General features: G+C 41.5%; 1 protein-coding gene across 19 annotated transcripts in view; it reads right to left on the bottom strand.

Annotated features, from left to right (window-relative positions):
* The window catches only part of Cpsf6 (cleavage and polyadenylation specific factor 6), a 44,634-nt gene extending 19,824 nt beyond the window's left edge, over positions 1–24,810 (bottom strand). For 5 of the 19 annotated variants that reach the window (NM_001439897.1, NM_001106785.2, NM_001439898.1 and 2 more), the window contains exons 1-3: positions 10,982–11,113; positions 2,483–2,692; positions 877–980 (exon numbers count right to left, since the gene is read on the bottom strand). In NM_001439897.1, the coding sequence (NP_001426826.1) occupies positions 877–980; positions 2,483–2,692; positions 10,982–11,041 (374 nt within the window). In that variant the 5' untranslated portion in view covers positions 11,042–11,113. Of the gene's footprint in view, positions 1–876; positions 981–2,482; positions 2,693–10,981; positions 11,114–11,651; positions 12,019–22,696; positions 22,836–24,527 lie in introns of those variants that run through there. The other 14 variants (XM_087556385.1, XM_087556384.1, XM_087556383.1 and 11 more) reach the window with 11 other exon arrangements.
* Between the last annotated feature and the right edge of the window lie 348 nt (positions 24,811–25,158).

Below are 25,158 nucleotides of genomic sequence, written 5' to 3' on the forward strand. Positions count from 1 at the left end.
AAGAGGCACAAGTAGAAACAACAATACACAAAAATAAGAAAAGATGTATTTATCACAAGCATTTCTCCTGCTCTTTGCAATCAAACATGACTAAATATGAATTATAATACTATCTTTTAGAGGAAAGCATAGAAAACACATTCACTTTCTTACTTTTAGATACTTGCATTATACAATGCTCATATAATAATCTTAGAGAAATGGAACAAGATGCCTAGGTTGCACTATTCAGTTAGTCTCCATCACTTTTATTCTTAGGGTACTGGGATCAAACCCACACATCAGGCAAGTGGCTCCAACGCCAAGCTAAATACCCAGATCTTCGCTATCTTTTTTTCTTTTTGGGGGTGTATGGGGGTAGGGCTGTTGAGACAGGGTTTCTCTGTAGCTCTAGCTGTCTTGGAACTTGCTCTTCAGATCAGGCTGGCCTCCTGCCTGCCTCTGCCTCCCAAGTGCTGGGATTAAAGGTTTGTGCCACCACCATCTGACACTTCCTTATCACTTAAATCACAACAAAAATAATACTTCTTAGCCTAGTTGTTTCTATCTTAGGAACATATAGTATATAGAACGAACTCAGTATAGTCAGGAAACAGGCCTAGTCTGTCCAGTCCTATCTCAGGCAGCTTCTGTGTGTTTTTAAAAATCAGAAAATAGAAAATTCAAGTGAGAACCTCTGCCTAAGATCTTCCTCCTAGTGTGTTCATGTGGCTTCCTAGGAACTGAGACTGTCAGGTTTGTGCAGCAAGGACTTTTACTACCTAAGCCATCTGTCAGTGCAGAGATGTCATCCACATGTGTGTCATCAGCATTGAACTTAAGGCAAACTAACTTGTAGTCACTATCAGATTACATTAGGAAAAATTAAATTCTTACCCCTTTGATTGTCCATTTGCCCGATTTTCAAAAAATTTTATCTCCAAAATATCATTTACTCCCAAAGAATGAACTGCTTCAGTTAGGTCCTCATCTGTTGTCCACTGCAAGACATTTCCCCTTATTAGCCATTAAGACATATTCAGGTTTTATTACTGAATTTAACATTTAAAGGTAAACAAGTGATAAAGGAAATTTTTTTATTTTTGCAAATCTAAGTAGAGATACTGTATAGTACCTACCATACTACAGTAGGTAACTAATACCAATTTAATATCAAACATTTAACTCTTACCTAAGTCACTATTTTCATAAGATGCAACAGAGTCTGGGATAAACCCCTTACTCAAAGTCACGAAACATAAGCGTATACCAATTCCTTTTTTTACTTTTTTTGAGATAGGGTTTTGTGTAGCCATGGCTGTCCTGGAACTCACTGTGCAGACCAGGCTGTCCTGGAACTCAAGATCAGCCTCCCCAGGCATGGACCACCAAACCCAGCAAAAACACCATTTTTTGTTTTGTTTTTTTAAGACAGGATCTCACTATGTAATCTTGGACCTAACTGTGTAGACCGGGCTGGCCGTCAAACTCAGAGCTCCCCCTGCCTGTGTTTCCCCAGTGCTGAGATTAAAGGTGTGGACCACCAATTATTTAGCAGCTAAATCTCAAGTTACACTGCCATTACTCCAATTTTGTGAGGACTGTTCAGACTGGATGACAGGAGACTCAGTCAATGTGAGGGCCAGAGAGAAGGCCCCATGGAGGACCTCAAATTCAATTCCCAACATCCACAAAATGGCTCACAACCATGTAACTCCAGTCCCAGGAAATCTGATACCCTCTTCTGGCCCCTGAATGACTATATGCATGTGGTGCATCAGCATGCATACACAAATACCAATATACATAAAATAAAATCAAGACAATAAAACGATGTGAAGTTAAATATTTTCACATAAAATTCTATAAGCAGAGTAGAAGTCAACATGTTGCTATAACTTTTAACTTTCCAATATAATAGCTGAGATAAAGACATTTCTAGAACTGCTTTAGTGACTGTAGGGTCTGATGTTAACAGACAAGTGCTCATGAGGAATTTTACCAATAGTCTCAGAATCTTATCAACAACACAATTAAAATACAAAATATATCCAGGCAACAAATATTTTAAAGTGTCTAACAACTTCTAACTAATTTCAAATTAAAGTCAGAAATGAAACTTAAATTTATAATATGAATTAGAATAAGGAATATTTTTAAAACTATAGTGGCATTTTATCTTTCTTTGTCCCATAACCTTAAATTCCTAATTTGAGTTCCTGCGTGAACAATTTTCTTGGTGAAACTGGTAGGAACGTAAAAAGGGTGAGTGAACACAATTGCAAACTCAAGTAGAATATCCCCAAACCAGGCTACAAAATTCCAAATTATATTAACTTCAATGTCTTTTTAAAAGAAGTTGGTTTTGCCCTTCTCATCACTTGGGCAAACATGAAAAAAATTAATTTTTTTATATTGTAATGTCTATTTTTTTTAAAAGCTGGGCAAAACCATGTACTGCTAGATCAGTTCAAATGACTGCCAACAATCTGTGTTTACTTACCCATGTTAGATTTCCAATATACAATGCGATTCTCTTTCCAGTGTAAGTATAGACAACGTTTGGTGCTGCCCCTTTACCCACATCATCACCAACAGTTGGTGGAAGAGTATCCATGTAGTCCCGGTCTTCTGGGGCATCGCCATTATTTGCAGATGGAGAGATGACATCATCATACAAATCTATCTGATCATGCCCACCATATTCCGCTTCCTAAGATACAGAAATAACATTAGATTATATGAGTCAGAATAGTAAATAAATGTGAATACCGATTCATTCAACTTTCTTTTTTTTTTTTAAAGATTTATTTATTTATTATATATAAGTACACTGTAGCTGTCTTCAGATACACCAGAAGAGGGCATCAGATCTCCTTACAGATGGTTGTGAGCCACCATGTGGTTGCTGGGAATTGAACTCATGACCTCTGGAAGAGCAGTCGGGCGCTCTTAACCGCTGAGCCATCTCTCCAGCCCCTCATTCAACTTTCTTATTTTAAAAATCTCAGACAGGAAAAGGCCCAAAGATCTTAATACAAGTCTCTTCTTATTTTATATAATAGATGTGTTCTTGGTGACTTAACTAATACCTTCCTTGAAAATATTCTTAAAAATAACCACACATAAATGCAAATAGACAAGTTTCCAAAGAGTATTTGTCATAATACCATCTCACACACACACACAAAGGTATTATTATAAGTCTTTATTACGGACCACATGTGAGACACCAGTTTTTCTTTGGTATTCAGATCTTATTTATCTACTCTGAGAACACTAATGGGTTTTTTTTTCCTTTTCTTTTTTTCGGGAGCTGGGGACCGGGCCCAGGGCCTTGCGCTTGCTAGGCAAGTGCTCTACCACTGAGCTAAATCCCCAACCCCTACTAATGTTTTTATAAGCTAAGCCATAGGTGACTAAAATACACACACATAGAGATAGATATGATATATACATGTTTCAAAGTCTTAATTATCTAGTGAAATAAAAAAAATACATAAAGCTATTCAAATAATATCTTGCAATAATTGTATTACTCTCAGTAAACAAAGAGCTACTACTTACCTGACTTTTTTTTTTTTTCTTTTCTTTTTTTTCCGGAGCTGGGGACTGAACCCAGGGCCTTGCACTTGCTAGGCAAGCGCTCTACCACTGAGCAAAATCCCCAACCCCTTACCTGACTTTTAAAATCTAGCCAGGTACATTAGCAAATGAAAAGTATACACATAGGAGTTAGTACAACTGCCACTGTCACCAGCAGAATCAAAGCATTGCTAGGATGTCACTCACATGCCTAGCAGATAAGCCAGGAAGAGGAAAAGAACAAAGAAAGTGACCTGAGGAAGAAAAAAGTAATTCAATTTCTCAACATCCCTTTCCACGACCAAATTATCCTACCAATATCAATGTGAACTATTCTACCCTTCTGAAGGAAATCTGAGAGAGAAAAATGCAACTTAAGAGATATAGCTAGGGGTTGGGGGTTTAGCTCAGTGGTAGAGCGCTTGCCTAGCAAGTGCAAGGCCCTGGGTTCAGTCCCCAGCTCCGAAAAAAAGAAAAGAAAAAAAAAAAAAAGAGAGAGAGATAGCTAGTCATAACAATCTCTCATGTGTACAATGTACTAGGAACTGGCATATAAATGGCATACAAGAGCTAGTTTTAGAGAACATAATGATGACCAAGTAAAAATTTGCTATATGATCAAAAGATACTGTAGGCACCAAGAGTGCATGGCTATTGTTCCACTTTTCAACAAAAAGCCAAAAAAAAAAAGACTTAATTTTTAAAGAGAAAGGGAAGAAAAAAACCTAGAAAACAATATTCACAAAGCAATAGAGACCTCAATTTTCCACTGTTTTTTGTTAGATAACCATTAATAATGAACTATGTAACTTTCTAAATTTAATATTACATATTTACTTATCACAAAGCAGGATGTCTGTAACTCTTAAGACTTACAAGTTAATAAGAGCTAACACGTTAAATAATTCTGTAAGTTAATGAGACTTAAGTTATCAAGGTAAATCAAAGAAAAGCCACCTTCAGCAAAAGGCAGAAATTAAGATAAGTCACTGAATGATGCCATTGATTTTAATGCACAACAATGCTAAAATACCACCTCAGTGATGAGTTTTTATCACACAAAGGAGCTACTCAAACTGCATTGACAGTAAAACTCAGAAAAAAGGAGGGTAAGCTCTGTGATGTTAGCTGAACCTTTTCTGGTTATGTGGCTACAACAGTAGCTCCATATTCTTAAAAAATATAAGAAACGTTGTAGTTGGGCACTTGTACAATCATGGTTCTGAACATCAAGTAAAATTATTATAATTATTCACAGGCAGTTGTGAATAATTACCACACAGGCAGCAGCGACTAATTACAAATTACAGTCTGAGGGAGAGTAAAAAAGAAACCAAGACTAAAAGTTTTTAAATTTCTACTTTCAGGAAAAGATTAAGATATAATTTTTCATTAGTTATAAATAAGTGAAAATGTTTATATAAGTAGACCATCATTTATAAGCCACAATTGAAGCTACACTAACCTGGGCGTTACAATTGCTATTTTTTTATGCCCACGACTTCCTACAGTGACACCAAACATATTTTCCACATTCATGAGGAAGACCATAATCAGCCATTTTGTCTGGTTGTTGGATTGCTTCCAAGTGGTTAAAGTGATGCTAATTGAGACCATGGTCCTGGGGTTTGATCTCCACATGGACTAGTTAGCTGTGTTCTAAGACCTCAAACAGTATTCTTAACCCCAAGGGTATACATTGGACGTGGTGAAAAAAAAATTAATGAATCTGATACAAATATTGCCATTGCTAAGAAAGCACCTCAAAGGATACTTAAAAGTATCCGTATTCTTCCCTTTTTAGATTATTTTTTTAAAAATCTAGAATACATTCAAGTGTAACTACTTCAAGTAGAAAATGTATATACTCTGAAATTAAGCAAAATGCCTATCACCAGTCAAATAAAAATGAGCTCTGAAGACCTACTAAATAAACTAAAGCCTTTCCACTGGGAAAGGCAATCAATAGCATCAAGTTCTGCCACGTGAAGTCTTTTTTCAAATACATTTCAATGGTGTTCAAAAATGGAAAATTTCAATACATCTGAAATTTCAGATTCCAAAAGTCACCCAGCCTTATTCATGATTCTAGGATCTAATCATCAATAAAGGTGCATATCTAGAAAGAACAGCTATTAGGCAGTTGGGAATGATGTCAATGCCTTTAATCTCGGCACTTGGAGGCAAGTCAGGTAGGTAGATGATCTGTGAGTTTGAGGCTATCTTGGTCTACATAATGGTTTCCAGGGCACAGTGAGACCACGTCTCAAAGATACAAAACAAAACAAACAAATGAAACAAAAGAACAGCCCTTAAGGTTTGTGAAAAGAGTAACAAAGTAATTTTTCTCAATCCCTACTATTCTGAATCACTATAATCACTCTAATGGCAAGCAAGGCATCAAAACCCAGTAATGGTTGTTAAGCCCAGCTTTGAAGGTCCTGTAATTCTAGCATTTGGGACACTGGGGCAAAAGCAAGCCTAGGACACAAAAGGCAAGCAAGCCTTTGCTGCAAAAAAAAAAAAAAAAAAAAAAAAAAAGAAAGAAAGAAAGAAAAGAAGAAAAAGAAAGAAAGAAAGAAAAAGAAAAGAAAAAAGGGAGGGGTCACTCTTTCAAGATTCTGCATTACAGGATGACTGCTTTCCTCCTATATGATACACAAAACTGTTTCCCAGTCAAAGAACAGACTTAAAAGTATGGTGGACAGAAAAATGACCAATATCTCACTCATTTTCTTAGGAAATGTTTTAATCTTTTTCATTAGCACTATTTCCCTTCAAGATTTTTACACAATTTCCCCCAATCATACCATATTTTTTTTACTACCTCAGATGAACTGCATATAATATTTACCATCATTGGGATTATCCTGATAGAGCCATTAAAATACCCATTTTCCCTGACAGACGACACACTAGAATCACAGTTAATACCATTTGTGCACTATTGGTACTACCAGTAAAGGACAGCACCTATTTAAAAAAAAAAAAAAAAAAAAAAACCAACTCTGTATTTAAAAAAGCATTAGGGCTGGCGAGATGGCTCAGTGGTTAAGAGAACTGACTGCACCTAACTTCCTGAGGTCCTGAATTCAAGTCCCAGCAACCACATGGTGGCTCACAACCATTTATAATGATGCCTTCTTCTGGTGTGTCTTAAGGCAGCTACAGTGTACTCATATATAATAAGTAAATAAATCTTTTTGAAAAAAAGCATTAAGTCATTCCATTTAAAGGATAGTTATTTCACTATAAGAGAAGGGGAGCTATACTTTGCATGACAAAATGTACTCAATACTATGTAAGAGGAAAACCCAGTAGCAAGAAACTGGTTCCAACATATCCTCTCCAATCTATTCAGAATGTTTAACCCTCTTATATAAAATGATACAGTATTTACATATAAGCTATACATCTTTTCACATACTTTAAATTATCTCAAGGTTTTTTTAAACTAACATACTGTAAATGTTACTGACTGTATTGGTTTAAGGAACAATGTCAAGAAGCCTGTACATATGCGGTATAAGTGCATTTCACCCAGCCAGTACTTTTGATTCCAGTTGAATTCTAGGCTACAGAAAGTGTGGATTCTTTTTTCCCAGAAGTATCACATTATGGATATGATAGGGGATTAATTTTATAATTCCTGTAAAATATTAAATTAGATCTTAACTATTATGCCATCTCTCCAGCCTCTATAGATTTATCTTTAAGCTATTTTCATTAAGCATATCATAAAGTTTCGCAGGGTAATAGATGCTTTACAGTGAATATACAATGACTAAGTATAAAGTGAAATGATTCACTCAATAAAACTAGACTTATGGGGACGGACATCTAAGTCCTTACTTACAAACTGATACCCCAACCCCAGCCATTGCCTCCATTTGCTTTTAAAGTTAGGTGAGCAGGTAACTAAATCAGTACTTCTTGCTATCATATCCACAATCTGATAGACACTACACTACATAAACTGCTTCTGACTGACCCCCAGATAAACAAAATATATATTATTTGATTGTACAGAATATAAATTAAGCATGCCTAATTAAAGAACCTTGGTTTAGTTCCTAGCACCTTTATGGTCCATCTGTAACTTCAGTTCCAGAGGTTCTGATGCCCTCTTCTGCCTTCCATGGGTAACAGAAATGCACAAGGTATACATACATACATACATACATACATACATACATACACACACACACACACACACACACACATGTAAACAATCCGTAAACATAAAAGAAAAGTACATCTTGGGATGGGAAGGACTGCTTTCTTTGTAACTCCAAAGTCAGTACAAGCAGTGTAGATTCAGAAGTAATTCATATTCTCCTTCCAATGAGCAAGCACTCTCAAATTTGTCCATGATAAAAGCTTTTAGGAATCAACCTTCTCATCTTTATTCTCCATTCTTAAAATTACCTAGTAAAGGGGATGGAGAGATAGCTCAACAGTTAAGAGCCCTGTCTGCTCTTCCAGGGGTCCTGAGTTCAATTCCCAGCAACTACATGGTGGCTCACTACCATCCGTAATGGGATCTGATGCCCTCTTCTGGTGTGTCTGAAGACAGCATACTCATATACATAAATCTTTTTTTAAAAAATTACCTAGTAAAGAAAGTAAATACACTAACCTAAATCTCATCCTACCCCCAATATAAGCTTAATACTCAGTCTCATACTTTCTGCAATTTATTGTGCTTTGCCAAAATGCAAAAGGCTTTATAAAAGTATACTATTTTAAATAGTAAAAAGAGACTAGCGACTAGAGAGAATTTCGAAGTACAATTAAAACTGCAGCTCACACTAGAGAACAAAAGATGTCTTAGGGGCTAGGGAGATGGCTCAAGGGTTAGAACACAGGCTGCTCTTCAGAGCACTCACATTTAATCCCCAGCACCTACATGGTTGCTCTCAACCCTCTCTGTAATTCTAGTTCCAGGAAATCTTAACTCCCTCTTCTGGTCTCCTTTGACACCAGGCACCCACACAGCGCAGGCATGTATGCTAGTAAAGACTCATACATTTAAAAATTAAAAAAAAAGGAAAAAAGATAAAGAAAAAGGTAAAAAAAACAAAACAAAAAAAAAACAAACAAACACTTATAGATGTTTAGAACCCAAAACAATTTAAAACGTCTAATGATTAGCTCTGAAAAATATTTTGCTCAATTACAATCAAATAATCACACTGGTTACTACAGCAGCTAGTAAAAATAAGGTTATCACCTATTAAGAGAGAACAGATTACTGGGGATGTTGCACAGGAGTCAAGTGCCTAGCCTGTGCAAGGGCCTGAGTGCAGACTCCCAACAGTAAGGGGGGAAAACGAGCAAGAGAGCAGACAGATTGCACAGGCTGTAATCCCAGCACTGGCCGGTGAGGCAGCAGGTGCAATCACAAATTAAAAAGAAAAAAAAGTAAACCTGGAATACACAGCAAGTTCTAGGTCAACCAGAGCTACAAGATGGGGAAAAAAAAAAAAAACAAATAAACAAAAAACAACAAAAGGAGGGAGATCAGAAGATTAAGTCAATACTTTTGTTGTTTCTTTTAATTCTGGTAGGATCTCAGAAAATGATAGTAACACTTACAGAAAACAAATCTTAAAATAACTGGCAATCTTTTTGTGGCTACTTTTTTTGTTCGGTAATTCAGAGCAAGCATAATTGAAGTCAATCATACGCAACCAGTAGCAAACAACTCTGCAGTGAGGCTATAGCTCAGGGGCAGATTGCTTACCCAAACAAGAGGTTTGGGAAAAGTTACTTAGATCTCCCAACTAACCTACTTAAACCTACAAGGATTTTACTTATAAAAGTACACAACCATATATCAGATACAATGCTAAAAGCACAAGTCAATGAAAAGCTACATTTATTAAAAAAAAAAAAAAAAAAAAAAAAAACACGGCCTGTAGTTTTTCGTTGGTGTCAAAAAAAGTTTAATCTCGCCAGGCACTCGGGAGGCAGAGGCAGGAGGATCTCTAAGATCGAGGCCAGTTTGATCTGAATGAGTTCCAGAACAACCAGGACTACACAGAGAAACTCTTGTTTTTGTCAGCAGTAATTAAAACCCTGTCAAAATTTGCTTTTCTTTTCTAATATTTAAGCCAAAGGCACATTCTTGAAAAACAAAGCAGTAAGGATTTAAGAGTTTCCACTGTTTTTAAGTCTTATATCCCTAGTCATAAATAGAAGGCAAACACAATATAAACCAATGGCATTTTACTAAGGTTCTCACCGGAACCTTGGAATTTGTTAATGTGGTTGGATGTAATTTGAAAAACGTGAATATACGAAATGCAATTTAAAAAAATATATGAGGAGAGTAAAAGGCTAAACAGAGGTTACAAACTCTGGCAATCAACCGTTTCAAGGATATTCATCACCAGACAACAGAACTAGCAAGTTCTGTGTATCCGAGGCCGGTGAGACCGGAAAACGTTACACGTCTCACTTTCTCCAGCCTTTCAAACCGTGAAGCAGAGCCCACAGGGCAAACACTTCGCTTTCAAACTACAGTCACGTCCACAACGACTTGTCAGCTACACTACCGAGTGGCGGCCGGTCTCCGTTTCAGCCTCTCTGATCAGTTAAGCTAGGTACCAGCATCCACCATCTTTTTGTTCTGTCCAACCACCGCGCTTCCAAGTCTTTGGCGATATTTTTTTTCACAAAGGCCAAGGACTGGGCCTCGGAGGCTCTGCAAGTCCTCGACTACCAAGGTGGGCCGCCGTACCGACTTTTAAACGCGATCGGTGGGTCCAAAAGTCAGATGACTTGTTGCAGACGTAACCAAACCTAAGCAGCCATCCCCTAGGGGACCGGTGAGCAAGGACCTGGCGCCACACCGAAATCCGTCGCAAACGCGAGCAGGAGCCCAGGGAGAGCGGGCGCGCGGGATACAAAGGGCTGTGAACGCGGCCTTCCATGAGGCGACCGTGCGCGGACAGAGACACAAAATGGAGCGGCGGGAGGAATCGGAACCCGAAGCGGCAGGCAGGGACGGGATGGAGGCGGCGAGCGCGCGCCCAGCCAGGGCTTCCCCTCAGGCCGGCAGCGGGGGAGGGGGCGCGGCGGCCCGTTCTCCCCGCCCCGCACACGCGGCCTAGCTCGGCGGGAAGCGCCCGCCACCTAGCCAACAATGGGGCGTGAAGCCGTCCTGAGAAAGGAGCGGGCGGCGGCGGCCGCTGCACGGCGACCGGGCCCCGCGCTCCAGAGCCCGCGGCCCGCAAAACGACGCGCGAGAACAAGGGGTGAGGGGACGTCGCGCACGGCGGCGCGGCCCGGAGGCGCCAAGGGCGCACGGTCTGCAGCGAAGCCGGCTCGCGGGCCGCGACGGCCCTGGTCAGCCAAGCGTCCAGGCCGCGGCACCGTCCGCGTTGGCGGCGGAGCCTGGACCCTCACGTACCTGGTTGAACTCTTCCCCCACATCCGCGTAAATGTCTATGTGGTCCACACCGTCCGCCATCTTCCCTCGGCCTCGGCCGCCGCCGCCGCCGCCTCCTGCAGGTCGGCCCGCCGAGGCAGCAGCAGCGGATCTAGCGGTGGGGGCGGGGCGCTCTACGTCACTTCCGAGGGGCGGAGACGAGGGTGCAGCGGCCCGCTGGTGCTGACAGAGGACTCCGCTGAGGGTCCGTGGCGGTTCTGAGGCGCTAACTAGTTCCTTTGTGTGCAGGATTGAGCCGCGGCTGGGGAAGGGCGTGATTTCCCCGCCATCCCGCACGCCATGAAACCCGCTTATTTCCAGAGAATGTCTTTTCAAACTGCATATGTGCGTGCGTGTGCGTGTGCGTGTGTGTGTGTGTGTGTGTGTGTGTGTGTGTGTGTATGTATTCTTATTTTTTCCTACGTTTTTTGCTTCCAAGGTCTCGAGAGATGGGAGCTATGTATACACAATTAAAAACAGAATGTGATGCCCTGGTCAATGTCTTATTTTTGCTTCTTCAGACAACTGAATTTTGTGGTTACCTTGAATTATTTGCATATTGCACGTTTGCATCTCTTATCTTTATGTAGTTGTAAGCATCTTTTCGCTTCTTCCCTCCTCCTCCTTCCTCCCCCATTGCCTTTGCTTTTACCTTTTTTATGTCTGTGGTAGGTTGTCCCCAGGCATCGTTCAGTCTTCTATCCTCATTTTAGAGCACATACAACAGAGTAGATGTATCCTAAATCAACTAACTCCTGGGTTCAGAATGCTGAGCTACAAGCGAAATTAAAAAGGTGGAGTGAAGTCCAAGCAACCCGTTTTACAGATGAGAGAACTAAGGTCTCATAGAACTTAAGTTACTTAACTGGGTTTACATGACTTGTAAAGGTGCACGCCTTTTAACACCGATGATTCAGAGATCTCTATTTCCAACGGTTCCACCCATTTCTTTCCTTCCATTTAAAAACTCAACAGGTCACTCAGCTGCCTGCGTGCTTGATTCAGTGCCCCCCAGCACTCTGAAGGAGAATAGAGAGAATGGAGCCAAATCCTCTTAAAATAGTCCTCTGATCTACTCAGTACCTCTGTTTAGCTACTCCTACCTCCACCCCAACCCTGCCAAACAAATAAGTTAACATTTATTAAGAAAACAAAAACAAAAAACCACCAGATCAGACTGGTCTGAAATCATCAAAAAAACCATCTATGTTTGTAAAAGTTGCAGTCACAGAGACTAACCTCTTAATCTGAATAAACATTTTTTAATTTTTTTATATGTTGGGGTGTTTTGCCTGCATATAGTCTGTGTACTACACATGTGCAGTGACCTGGGAGGACCCAAAAAAGGAGTATCAGTTGACTAAGATGGTATTAGATAGGGTTGTGAACCATCACATGGGTGCTGGGACTCAGACCCTTACCCTGGAAGAGAATCCAGCACTATGGAGCATTGTACAAACAGGAAAACAGGACTTAATGGTGACCACCACTGTTGAAAAGCCCTAAACTCCAAATTTTGCTTAATTAGAAGTCAAATGCATTCTGAGTGGTGGTGGTCACAGCACTTGGGAGGCAGAGGCAGGTGGATCTCTGTGAGTTTCAGGCCAGCTTGGTCTACAGAACAAATTCCAGGACAGCCAGGCTACACAGAGAAACTCTTGTCTCAAAAGCCAGAACAAACCAAAACAGTAAAAAAAACACAGCTTCATCCCTCAGCTACATTTTGAGATCTGATAATTCCCTCGACTGTAGACTCACTTTTGAGAAAGAGGTCCTATCCTTTCTACTTCTCTGCCAGATGATTGCTCATACACTATCTTAAGAATGTTTTGATGTCAGGCTCTGGGGCATTCAGGAAGCAGAGGCAGTTGGGTCTCCAAAGTTCAAGAACAGCCTGATCTACAGAGTGAGCTCCAGGACAGCCAGGGCTACACAGGACCCTGTGTAAATAAGAATAAATAAGTAAATAGAAAAAATGTTTCAATTATTTTTTTCAGATGTAACTTTCAGAGTACCTTTTTACTTGACAATTTTCAAGCTTTAAAATATTTGTGAAAAATAAAAAGGAAAAAATATAATAACTCCAACACTTATTTTTTTCCATTCTCCTTTAATCCATAAACACCTAGTCACAAGTTGCACAAATCATTTTTTTGTGTGTGTGAAGGCAGAGAAGGGTATAGATAGAGAAGTGTTTTTTGTGATGTGGGGGTAGGAGAAGGGACAAGGAATTGGGAGCTAGTCTACTCTCTCCTCAGTCCTTATAGGACTCTGTCCAGCGCTTCCTTTATGTTTACTTATGTGCTTACTGTGTGTACGCATGGATGTGTGGTCATGTCCATGCTGTGGATCATGGATGAATGTCATTGAGAGTCATTTCCCTGGCTCCACTGTGGGCCTCCTTGGGGTCAAACTAAGAGAAAGGTTATCAGCGTGTCTTTCCCTACCACTTCTACATACCAGCCTTTTTGTTTCGTAAAAGATTGGAAACAGGTTTGTTTACTCCGTGCTGACTAGCCAAATAACCATGGACAAGTCTTTTATTTGGTGGGGCAGGAGGCTGTTTTTGATTTTGTTTTGAGACAGTTTCTCTGTATAGCCCTGGCTGTCCTGGAACTGTGATGACAAGGATAGCCTCTGTCTCCTGAGGGCTAGGATTTGAGGGCTGTCACTGCCACCCAGCTCATCTCAATTTCTGTTTTTTTTTTCCTTAAGATTTATTTATTTATTATATATAAGTACACTGTAGCTGTCTTCAGACACACCAGAAGAGGGCATCAGATCTCATTACAGATGGTTGTGAGCCACCATGTTGTTGCTGGGATTTGAACTCAGGACCTCTGGATGAACAGTTGCTCTTAACCACTGAAAGATCTCTACAGCCCTACATCTCAATTTCTTGAAGAAGATTCTAAAATCTTTTTGTCTCAAGACTACATAGTACAGAAAGTCCAAATGTCCTTAGGAGAAATACAATAGTAAGTTATATGTTGCACATAGATGACCTTATCACTACCCTGTGTTAAATTTCATATTGCTACTGTAACAACTTAGTAACATTGTTAGGGACCAAAACAATACAGATTATTTTTTATCCTCAGTTCTGCAGGTCAGAAACTCAATATAAATTTTATCAGGCTGTTCCAGTTACTTTTTCTGTTACTGCAATAAAACATTCTAACCAGAAGCAATTTAGGAAAGAAATGGTATATTATTCAGGGTTCTCTGGAGTAACAGAATTTGTAGAATGACTCTTTAAATATATAGAAAGGAGATTTAGTAGAACCTACTATACAGACTGTCTAACAATGGCTACAGACTAATCTAACAATGGCTTCCTATAAATGGAGGGTCTGAGAATCCAGATTAGACTGGATGTCTCAGCTGGTCTTCAATACATACTAGAATCCTGAAGAAGTAGGAATGGACTGCTATCCATTTGCAAAGCAAGCAGGCAAAGGCAAAAACTTCCTTTCTCTGTGTTCTTATATAGGTTTCCGTCAGAAGGTGTGGCCCAGATTAGAGGTGGGTCTTCCTATCTTTGGATTAAAGTTGAGTCTTCCTCCCTCAAATATCTGGATAAGAAGTGGATCTTTCCACTTCCATTTAATAAAAGGTCTGTCACAGGTGTGGGATGATATTTTAGGGTTTTAGTTAAATCCAGATGGAGTCAGCATGACAACCAAGAATAGCCATCACAGAGGTGACAACTCAGAGCAGCCAGCACAGAGGGTTTATTTGTATTACACTTTTTTGTCTGTCTGTTTTTATACAGGTCAGGTCCAGCTGCCTAGGAATGGTGCCTCTCAAAGTAGGCTGGACGACTCCCCAACACATACATTATTTGTCATCAAGATAGTCCCTCACCGGGGTTGGAGAGAATGCTCAGTGGTTAAGAACATTGACTGCGGGGTTGGGGATTTAGCTCAGTGGTAGAGCGCTTGCCTAGGAAGCGCAAGGCCCTGGTTTCGGTCCCCAGCTCCGAAAAAAAAGAACCAAAAAAAAAAAAAAAAAAAAAAAAAAAAGAACATTGACTGCTCTTCCAGATGTCCTGAGTTCAATTCCCAGCACCCACATGCTAGCTCACAGCCATCTGTAATAGGATCTGATGCCCTCTTCTGGTGTGTGTATGAAGACAGACACTCATATACATAAAATAAATATTTTTTTTAAAAAGATAGTCTCTCATGAACCTAGCCACTGACCAATCTTAGCAGGCAACTCCTCAATAGAAGGTCCCCTTTTCCAAGTAATGCAAACTTGTGTCAAGTTGACAAAAACTAAGCAATCAAAGGCTTACCAAAATACTTTAGAGAGTCAGAAAGAAGTAGAAAGATAGTCCCAATGTTCTGTGATGCATCTACCTATTTTCTTTCTTTCGTTTTTTTTAAAGAATTATTTATGCATAGGAGTACACTATAGCTGTCTTCAGACACACCAGAAGAGGGCATCGGATCCCATTACAGATGGTTGTGAGTCACCATGTGGTTGCTGGGAATTGAACTCAGGACCTCTGGAAGAGCAGTCAGTGCTCTTCACCATTTTTTTTTTTTTTGGTTTTTTTTTTTTTTTTTTTTTTTTTTTTTCGGAGCTGGGGACCGAACCCAGGGCCTTGTGCTTCCTAGGCAAGCGCTCTACCACTGAGCTAAATCCCCAGCCCCCAGTGCTCTTCACCATTGAGTCATCTCTCCAGCCCTTCCTTTTTCATCTATACGTCATACCACAAAGCTACCTCAATTCAGGGATAATGACCGTGCAAGAAAACAGGCAGCTGCCTTAGTCCCAGTTACAAACCTAAGGAGAGAGTAACTAATTGCCTCATTTTTTAAAAAGTAGGACTATTCATCGTGAAAGCTAAGAGATTTGATTCTGACATCTTCATACGTAAATATCATATACTTTAACTGTTTCCACACACTCCTGTTATCCACTCTTGTACATCCCTTCCTCATTCCGCTGGTCCTCTTCCCCCTCCCAAGTAGTCTCCCTTCTACGCTGGTGTCTTTTACATCTTTTTAATCTAGATAGATTCCACATATGATATGAGCAGAAACAGAATATTTGATTTATAAATCTGGCTTAATTTTTTATTAATGTGACCTACAACTGTTTTCCTGCAAATGACATAATTTTCACTCTTCCTTATGGCCAAATGAAACTCCATTTTGTGTTCATTATATTTTCTCTATCCTTTCATCTGTCGGGGTTACTTAGGCTGACGCCAAAACTTAGCTGTTGTGAGTAGGGATATCCTGCTGCCCCTCTGTCAGTATTTGCTGTTGTTTGATTTCTTGATCAGCCATCCTGACAGGTGTGAAATAGAATTGCTATGTAGTTTTTAAAGCTTCCGTCAGTCCATCTGGGGAAGGTGGAGTGTGCTCAGAGGCAGCAGCATGACAGCAGCAGAGGGGCTGGCTCACCCCTTTCACCTTGGGGGTCCAGGGATCGAACTCAGTCTGTTAGCCTTGGCGGCGAGTATTTTAACCTACTGGGATAACTTGCCAACCTCCCAAAATGTGACTTGAATTTGCAATTCCCTAATGGCTAAAGATACTGAGCATTTTTTTTCACATATTCATTGACTACTTGTATATTCTTTAGTTTTATGAATTCTTTATGTATTCTAAATATTAATTCCAAGGAAGATAAAAGGACTAGGGAGGTTTGTCTCCCATTCTGCCAGCTGCCTCTTCGTCTGCACTTGGCTCTCTCATTTACTGCACAAACGCTTTTTTTTTTTTTTTTTATGCGAGCCCAGTTGTTATTCTTGCTTTTATTCCAGGGATGAGAGTCCTTTTCAGAAGGTCTTTTCAAACCCTGCATCTCGAGGTGTCTTCCTCGAGTGCTTTTGTAGGTTCAGGCTGAACTTAAACTAAGGCCTCAAATCTGTTTGGAATCGACTCTCCTGTGAGGTATAAGACAGGGATCTAATTGTCCTCTTCCGTAGGTGGGTGTTTGTTTATCCGAGGACGGTTTGGTGACAAATCTGCCTTTTCTCCACTGTATGTTTTTTGACACCTTTGTCGGCATCAGATGGCTTGGTTTTGCTATTGTATCTCCACCTTTATCCCATCTTCCACCTTTGGGAGTGGTCTTCATTATTCAAGGACCTGGTTTGTGTGTGTGTGTGTGTGTGTGTGTGTGTGTGTGTGTGTGTGTGTGTGTGTCTGTCCAGTAACATGTCCTTCACTGAGACCTGAGAAATGGGATACAAGTAAGACTTGGCTCCTCCAAGAGAGGGTTGCAGAAATCTGTTTCTACCCTCAGCTTCTATTTCTGAGGTCACCCACTCCACAGAAGATGTAAATCACCCAGCAACTGAGGCAGCAAGAACCAGCAGTGTGGCTGGCCCTCCTAAGCCCTTACTGAGAACTCTGTCTGAAAAAACAGATCAGCACCTTGAAGAAGGTGGCTATGCTGGCTGGTCTTCTGTCAACTTGACACAAACTAGAGTTATCTGAAAGAGGAAACCTGAAATGAGAAAGTGCCTCCAGGAGATCCAGTTGTAAGGCACTTTCTTCTTTAGTGATCAACGAGAGAGAGCCCAGGCCATCGTGGGTGGGGCCATCCCTGGGCTGGTGGTCCTGGGTTCTATAAGAGAGCAGGCTGAGCAAGCCATGGGGAGCAAGCCAGTAAGCAGAACCAATCCATGGCCTCTGCATCAGCTCCTGCCTCCAGGTTTCTGTCCTGACTTTGGTGATGAACAGGGATATAGAAGAAGAAGTCAAATAAACCCTTTTCTCCACAGCTTGCTTTTTGGTCATGGTGTTTCATTGCAGCAATGGAAACTGTTACTAAGACAGTGGTTTATTAAGCTAGCAACTGTGGAGTGTTACAAGCAGCTCCTCCCTGACCAGCATCTGAAGCAGCTGGGAATCCCAGTCAGTCCTGTCTATGAGGCTTTCTTGAGGATGCTTGCAGGTCAATGACTCTTCAGGTCTCTACTCTGGGCCAGAATATGGCCTGGGTTTCAGTCAGAACATTGGGCTGTACCTTTCCTATGCGTCAGTCCAGTGAGTTGGCTCAGTGAGTGACAGTGTCTCCAGCCAAGCACCTGATCTCCCGACTGCCGTTCCTTAAGCCCACATGGTAAAAGTAGAGGGCCAACTCCCACAAGTTGTCCTGTCTTCTGCACCTGTCATGTCGCGTGCTTCGCGGCCTCCATTAAAAAAAAATTATTAAATAAACTAGCCCTGTGGTAGTGACTCAAGAGGCAGAGGCAAGCAGATCTCTCTGAGTGCTGGGTCTAACCGTTTGGACCACCTCGCACGACCCAGCAGTGTCTTCCATTTTTATCAGTGTTTACTTTTTTACATTGCAAATGTCTTTTGTCTCCTTGGTTGTGTTTATTCCTAAGGGCTTTTTCTTTTCTTCTTTCTTTTTTAAAATTTTTTTTTTTGGATTTGTATAGCAATTATAAATAGAACCATTTTCCAACTTCTTTCTCAACATGTTTGTTATTGGCAAGAAGAAGGAGGGGGAAGAAGAGGAGGAAGAGGAGGAGGAAGAGCAGAAGCAGCAGCAGCAGCAACAACAACAGCAGCAGCAACAGCAGTAGCAGCAGCCGCTATGATTTGGGGGCTGGCCAGATAGCACTGACCCTGACAATGGATCTAGAAGGAGACCACCTGTTCCTACAAGTTGTTCTCTGACCTCTATGTGTGCACTATGGCACTTCCATATGCACACACACACACACACACACACACACACACACACACACACACACAAATACACACACACACACATACAGAGAGAGAAAGAGAGAGACAGACAGACAGACAGACAAATATTTTTAAAGCTATCGATTTTGTATTTTGATTTTTATAGGCTGCTTTTTTCTGAAAATGTTTAACAAAGATAAAAGTGTTCTGGTAGGATCTTTAGGATCTTTTAAGTGTGGGATCATATCCTCAAATGAGAATAATTTCATCTCTTCCTTTCCTTTTTGTATCAGTTTAATTTCTGTTGCTTCATTCCCCTGGCTAAGACTTCAAGTAGTAGGGGTTGGGGATTTAGCTCAGTGGTAGAGCGCTTGCCTAGGAAGCACAAGGCCCTGGGTTCGGTCCCCAGCTCCGAAAAAAAGAAAAAGAAAAAGAAAAGAAAAGACTTCAAGTAGTATATTCAATGACCATCAATAGCAGGGGCACTCTTGTCTCATTCCTGATTTTAGAGGGAACACATCCCCTTTTTTCCCCAATTACCATAACGTTGACTATAGGCTTATCATATATAACTTTTTTTTTTCTGGTTCTTTTTTTCGGAGCTGGGGACCGAACCCAGGGCCTTGCGCTTCCTAGGTAAGTGCTCTACCACTGAGCTAAGTCCCCAGCCCCCATATATAACTTTTTATTGTGCTTACTTGTATTCATTACTTCAAGACTTTCCATCATGAAGGGATGTTGAACTTTGCAAAAGGCCTTTTCTGTGCCTTTTGACAAGATCATGTGATTTCCGTCCCTGCAACTACTGATGTACTGAGTTTCACTTATTGACTGTTGAACTATCCTTGCATTCCTGGAAGGAAACCAACACGATCATGGTTTGGGGTCTTTTTAATATGCTGTTGAATTCTGTTTGAAAGTATATTACACCAGGAACCTTTATACCTGTACTCATGGGGAGACTGAACCTAGTCTTCTTTTTGTGCTGTTGACTAACCATTGCCTATTCTTTGGTATCAGAATAATGTTGGCTTCATACAGTGTGTTTGGAAATGGGTCTTTCCCCTTTATGAAAATATGAGGGCTGGAGAGATGGCTCAACAGTTAAGAGCACTGACTGCTCTTCCAGAGGTCCTAGGTTCAATTCCCAACAACCACGTGTGGCTTACAAACATCTGTAATGAGATCTGATGCCCTTTGAGGGTGTGCCTGAAGACAGCTACACTGTACTCACATACATAAAATAATCTCTTTAAAAAAGGAAAAGAAAATATGAGATCATTAGAGGAACATTGACATTAGCAATTCTTTAATATTCTGGTAAAATTCAGCGATTAATCCAGCTGGTTCTGTGCTTTTCTTTGTTGGGAAATTAATGCTTTAATCTCCTATTTATTTATATCCTCATATTAGTTAGTTAGTTAGTTAGTTAGTTTTGTTTTGTTTTTCAAGACATGGCTTCTCTGTGTAATCCTGGCTATCCAGGAACTTGCTCTCTGGACCAGGTTGGCCTCAAACTCAGAGATTTGCCTGCCTCCCCAGTGTTGGAATTAAAGGCATGGGCTACCATGCTCCCCCCTTATTATTAAATTACTTATATATTTTATGCACAGGAGTACACTGTAGATATCTTCAGACACACCAGAGGAGGGAATCAGATCCCATCACAGATAATCTCATGTGGTTGCTGAGAATTGAACTCAGAATGTCTGGAAGAGCAGTCAGTGCTCTTAACCGCTGAGCCATCTCACCAGTCTCTTTCTACCACTTTGGAGTTTGCCTTTACTTTTTTACCACGGATGCAACACTACATGATTTACTTCAGTTCTCTATGATTTTTCTAAAATAAGCTCACAGGTATGACCTACTAGGGGCTGGAGAGATGGCTCAGCAGTTAAAAGCACCGACTGCTCTTCCAGAGGTCCTGAGTTCAATTCCCAGCAACCACATGGTGGCTCACAACCATCTGTAATGGGATCCGATGCCCTCTTCTGGTGTGTCTGAAGACAGCTACAGTGTACTCATATATAATAAATGAATAAATCTTTAAAAAAAAAAAGAGTACTGGGCTGCTCTTCCTAGAGGACCCAAGTTCAATTCCCAGCCTCTGTGTGGCAGCTCACAACTGTCTGTGACTCCAACTACAGTTCCAGGGGATCCGACACCCTCACATAGACCTTGTAGTGACTAGTCCTGGTTGTCAACCTGACTATGTCTGGAATCAACTACAATTCAGAACAGGAAGGCTCATCTGTGATCCTGATCTTGAGGCTGGGAGATGCAAGTTTCTGACCTGGATCTTGGCATGGAGATCTTGAGGCAAAGTGGCTAGGAATCCCAGGAGACTAAGGCAAGAAGATCTGAGTTCAAGGTCATCTGGGACAAAGCAAGTCCCAGATACAGGCGTGGTGGCACACACCTTTAATCTGGGTCACACCTTCTGCTGGAGACCTACATAAAGACTTTGGAAGAAGGAAGACTCTCTTCTTCACTTCCTTGCCTTGTGGGACTGAGCCACCGCTACATCTTGGGCTTCCATTCACAGCTGCTGCTGACCATGGTTGGGGAGTTGGACTACAGACTGTAAGTCATCAACCAATTCTCTTACTATATAGAGACTACCCATAGTTCTGTGACACTAGAAAACCCTGACTAATACAGACCTACATGCAGGCAAAACACCAGTGCACACAAAATAAATTTTAAAAATAAAAGAATGGCTTACTGTTGCTGGATGTGACTGCACATACCTTTAATCCTAGCACTTGAGAGGCAGAAGTAAATGGACCGGGGCTGGGGATTTAGCTCAGTGGTAGAGCGCTTACCTAGGAAGCGCAAGGCCCTGGGTTCGGTCCCCAGCTCCGAAAAAAAGAACCAAAAAAAAAAAAAAAAAAAAAGAAGTAAATGGACCTTCCTGAGTTCAAGGCCAGTCAGGTCTGCTATGTGAGCTCCAGTACAGCGAGGGCTACATAGACTCTCTAAGTACATCATAGAAAGATCTTGTTTTAAAAAAAAATGGTTTACTGTATTCCAAAACTTTTTGGTATGAAAGGTGTACTGCTCAATGTCCATGTCTTTGTATGTATCCTGTTATTTCTTTTGCTATTTGCTTTCATTTTTATTCTATTATCATCTAATAAGATAGTAAAAATCATGCATGCCTCTAATCCAAGCACTCAGGAGGCAGAGACAGGCAGGCAGCTCTGGGAGTTTCAGGCCAACGAGGCCACACAGTGAGAACATGTCTCCAAGCACACAGACACACGCTCACAGACACACGCACACAGACACACACACACACACACAGACACACGCACACACACACACAGACACACGCACACACACACACACAGACACACGCACACACACACACACACACACATGCACGCACGCATGCGCACACACACACACACAGACACACGCACGCACGCAAAATAAAAAAGACATTATTCCTTTGTATTTGTTAAAACTTCCTTTATAACCTAGAATGTTATATGAATAAAGTTCCATGAAGTTCTGAGAAGAATTTGTAAGCCATAGCTCTTAGAATATTCTGTGGGTGTCTGTTTTAACGCTTTGATCTGTGGTGTGGTTCAGCTGACGGCTATTAATTTTTAGCTGGATGATTTAGATGTGGAGATGAGGTATTGTCGTCTCCCCCTATCGTGGTATCTGGACCAGTCTGTCCTTTTATACCCAGTAGCGATCATTTTATGAATTTGGCCGGACCAACATTTGGTGCATATGTATTTACAATCTCGTCCTGTGGCCCAGCCAGGTTTGACACCCAGATTCTCAGAGTTGCAACCGTTCTCACTCTCCAGAGCAGCTCAGTCTCAAACAACCGCCCCCCCACCCCCGGCATCTGATTGTAGTACTCCAGAACAAAGGTTGTACAAATGGATGTCCCCTCCAATGTTCACTTGCCACATAGGAGAAGCCACCGTGACAGCAAATCACCTCCCGAGATGTAAGTCTTGTGTTGCCCTTTGGTTAGGAATGCCGGTCTCTTCTCCAGGGACGTCTGACTCACCTTGTACTTGGTTTTGGCTTCCTCTCCCTTCCTACAGCACTGAGCTCCCTGCTACTTTTCTTCATGTTACCTTTCGGTTTCTCTCTGCTTTTCACCAGCCCATCCTTTCATTTCTTTCATAATTTCCAGATATTTCTGTCTTTGGAATAAATGTTCTTTGTTACTTACACTCTTCCTCTTCTTTTGAAAAAAAAAACTTTTTTAAAAAAGATTATTTATTTATGTATATGAGCACACTGTCACTGTCTTCAGACACACCAGAAGAGGGCATCAGATCCCATTACAGATGGTTGTGAGCCACCATGTGGTTGCTGGGAATTGAACTCAGGACCTCTGGAAGAGCAGTCGGTGCTCTTAACTGCTGGGCCATCTCTCCAGCCCCCCACTCTTCTAATTCTTACAGTTCCTCCTTAGGTTAACTTCCTGTCAGCCATGGTCACACCACCGTGTAATATTCTTTTCCATGTTAGTCAAACTTGGATAGTTCCTGAAGCTAAAGTCAATTGGTTTCCAGAACTTCCAGACCCAAGACAACATTGAATTATAACTTTATTTTTGTTTTTTTCAGACAGGGTTTTTCTGTGTAGCCCTGGCTGTCCTGGAACTCACTCTATAGACCAGGCTGGCTTTGAACCCAAGAGATCCACTTGCCTCTGCCTCCTAGGTGTGAGTACTGAAGGTGTGTACTACCACTGCCTGGCAAATTATATAACTTTATTTTTACCTAGTGCCTTTCTGCCTTGTGACTTCTGGCACCTAGGTTAGGTCCCAAGGTGTGTGTCTTAGTCAGGGTTCCTATTCCTGCACAAACATCATGACCAAAAGCAAGCTGGGGAGGAAAGGGTTTATTCAGCTTACACTTCCACATTGCTGTTCATCACCAAAGGAAGTCAGGACAGGAACTCACACAGGGCAGGAAGCAGGAGCTGATGCAGAGGCCATGGAGGGATGTTACTTACTGGCTTGCTTCCCCAGGCTTGCTCAGCTTGCTCAGCTTGCTTTCTTAGAGAACCCAGGACCACCAGCCCAGGGATGGCACCACCCACAATGGGCTGGGCCCTCCTCCCTTGATCACTAATTGAGAAAATGCCTCACAGCTGGATCTCATGGAGGCATTTCCACAACTGAGGCTACTTTTCTGTGATATCAAGGTGACACATAAAAGCAGCCAGTAGAGTGTGCAAACTTCCTCCCTTCAAATCTGTAGGAGCAATAAACTCTTCATTCCTTGGAACTAAAGGAATTGGACAGGAATTGAATTCCCTCCAGGACACCCCACCCCCAATAACGCTGTGCATGGTTGCTGTCTCTTCTTTTTTTTCCGGAGCTGGGGACCGAACCCAGGGCCTTGCACTTGCTAGGTAAGCGCTCTACCACTGAGCTAAATCCCCAACCCCAGCTGCTGTCTCTTCTAATGAGGTTCCTCTTAACCTGAAGGTTTGCTCTCCCAGCTTCAAGGCCCCATCATGACTGCCTGCAGCTCTGATGGGTGTGCTAATCCAAAGCCTACACATCCACTCAGTGCTTCAGCACCTCTTCACAAGGATACCTCAGCCCTTTTATTTTTTTTTACCTTTGTTATTGATATTAGCTATAACAATAAAAATAATAGGTTTTAGGAGTTTAAGAGCAACACATGGGCAGATCTTAAATCCAGTATTCAGGAGCAGATAGACCCCTGTGAATTCAAGGCCAGCCTGGTCTACAAATCGGGTTCCAGGCCAGTCAGAGCCACACAGTAAGACCCTGTCTCAGACAAAACCAAACCAACCAATCAACCAACCCAAAATCCCTTGGGTATTTTATGCTGCAACAGTTACAGTCCACAAACCTTTACTGTGATTATTGTCCTTTGATAGGGCCATCCTGTGTATCGTACATGATCCACTATACGTTCAGTTTATTGTTCTTAGGTCTCGTGGGTCGTCCAAATGTCCAGAAATATTAAATCCGTATCCAGATCTTAAACTGGACTGTAGGATTTCTGGTGGTTAGATAAAAGCCAGAGTTCCTCAGGAATTTACGAAACTGGTTCCCATCTGCCAAACGGAGTCATTTCTGTTACCTCTGGAGGAAGGGACAAATGGCTCCCTGTGACATCACTTATCGTTTGTGACATCACTTAGCGTTTGTGACATCACTCAGCGTTTCAAGGTGAACGCTGGCCTCTAGGCTCCCTCAGCAGCACAGGTACCTGTTACACATTCAGAGTCCACACTAGCGTCCTAGCTCTCGTACCTCCTCCTCCACCTCAAACCCTCCAGCTGCTCCTCTCATTATCAGGCTATTCTTCTCTCCTCTCTTAGGCGTCTACTCTCTGTCACCTACTCTGATTGACTGCTCTTGATATCCTCTCTCTCTCTCTCTCTCTCTCTCCCTCCTCCTTCTCCTCCTCCTCTCCTAACCCTCACCATGTTCAGTCTACTTTTTTTTAGATGTATTTATTTATGTATGTGAGTACA

Source organism: Rattus norvegicus, chromosome 7 (assembly GCF_021556685.1).
Source record: "Rattus norvegicus strain SHRSP/BbbUtx chromosome 7, alternate assembly SHRSP_T2T, whole genome shotgun sequence".
Classification (NCBI taxonomy): Eukaryota; Metazoa; Chordata; class Mammalia; order Rodentia; family Muridae; genus Rattus; species Rattus norvegicus.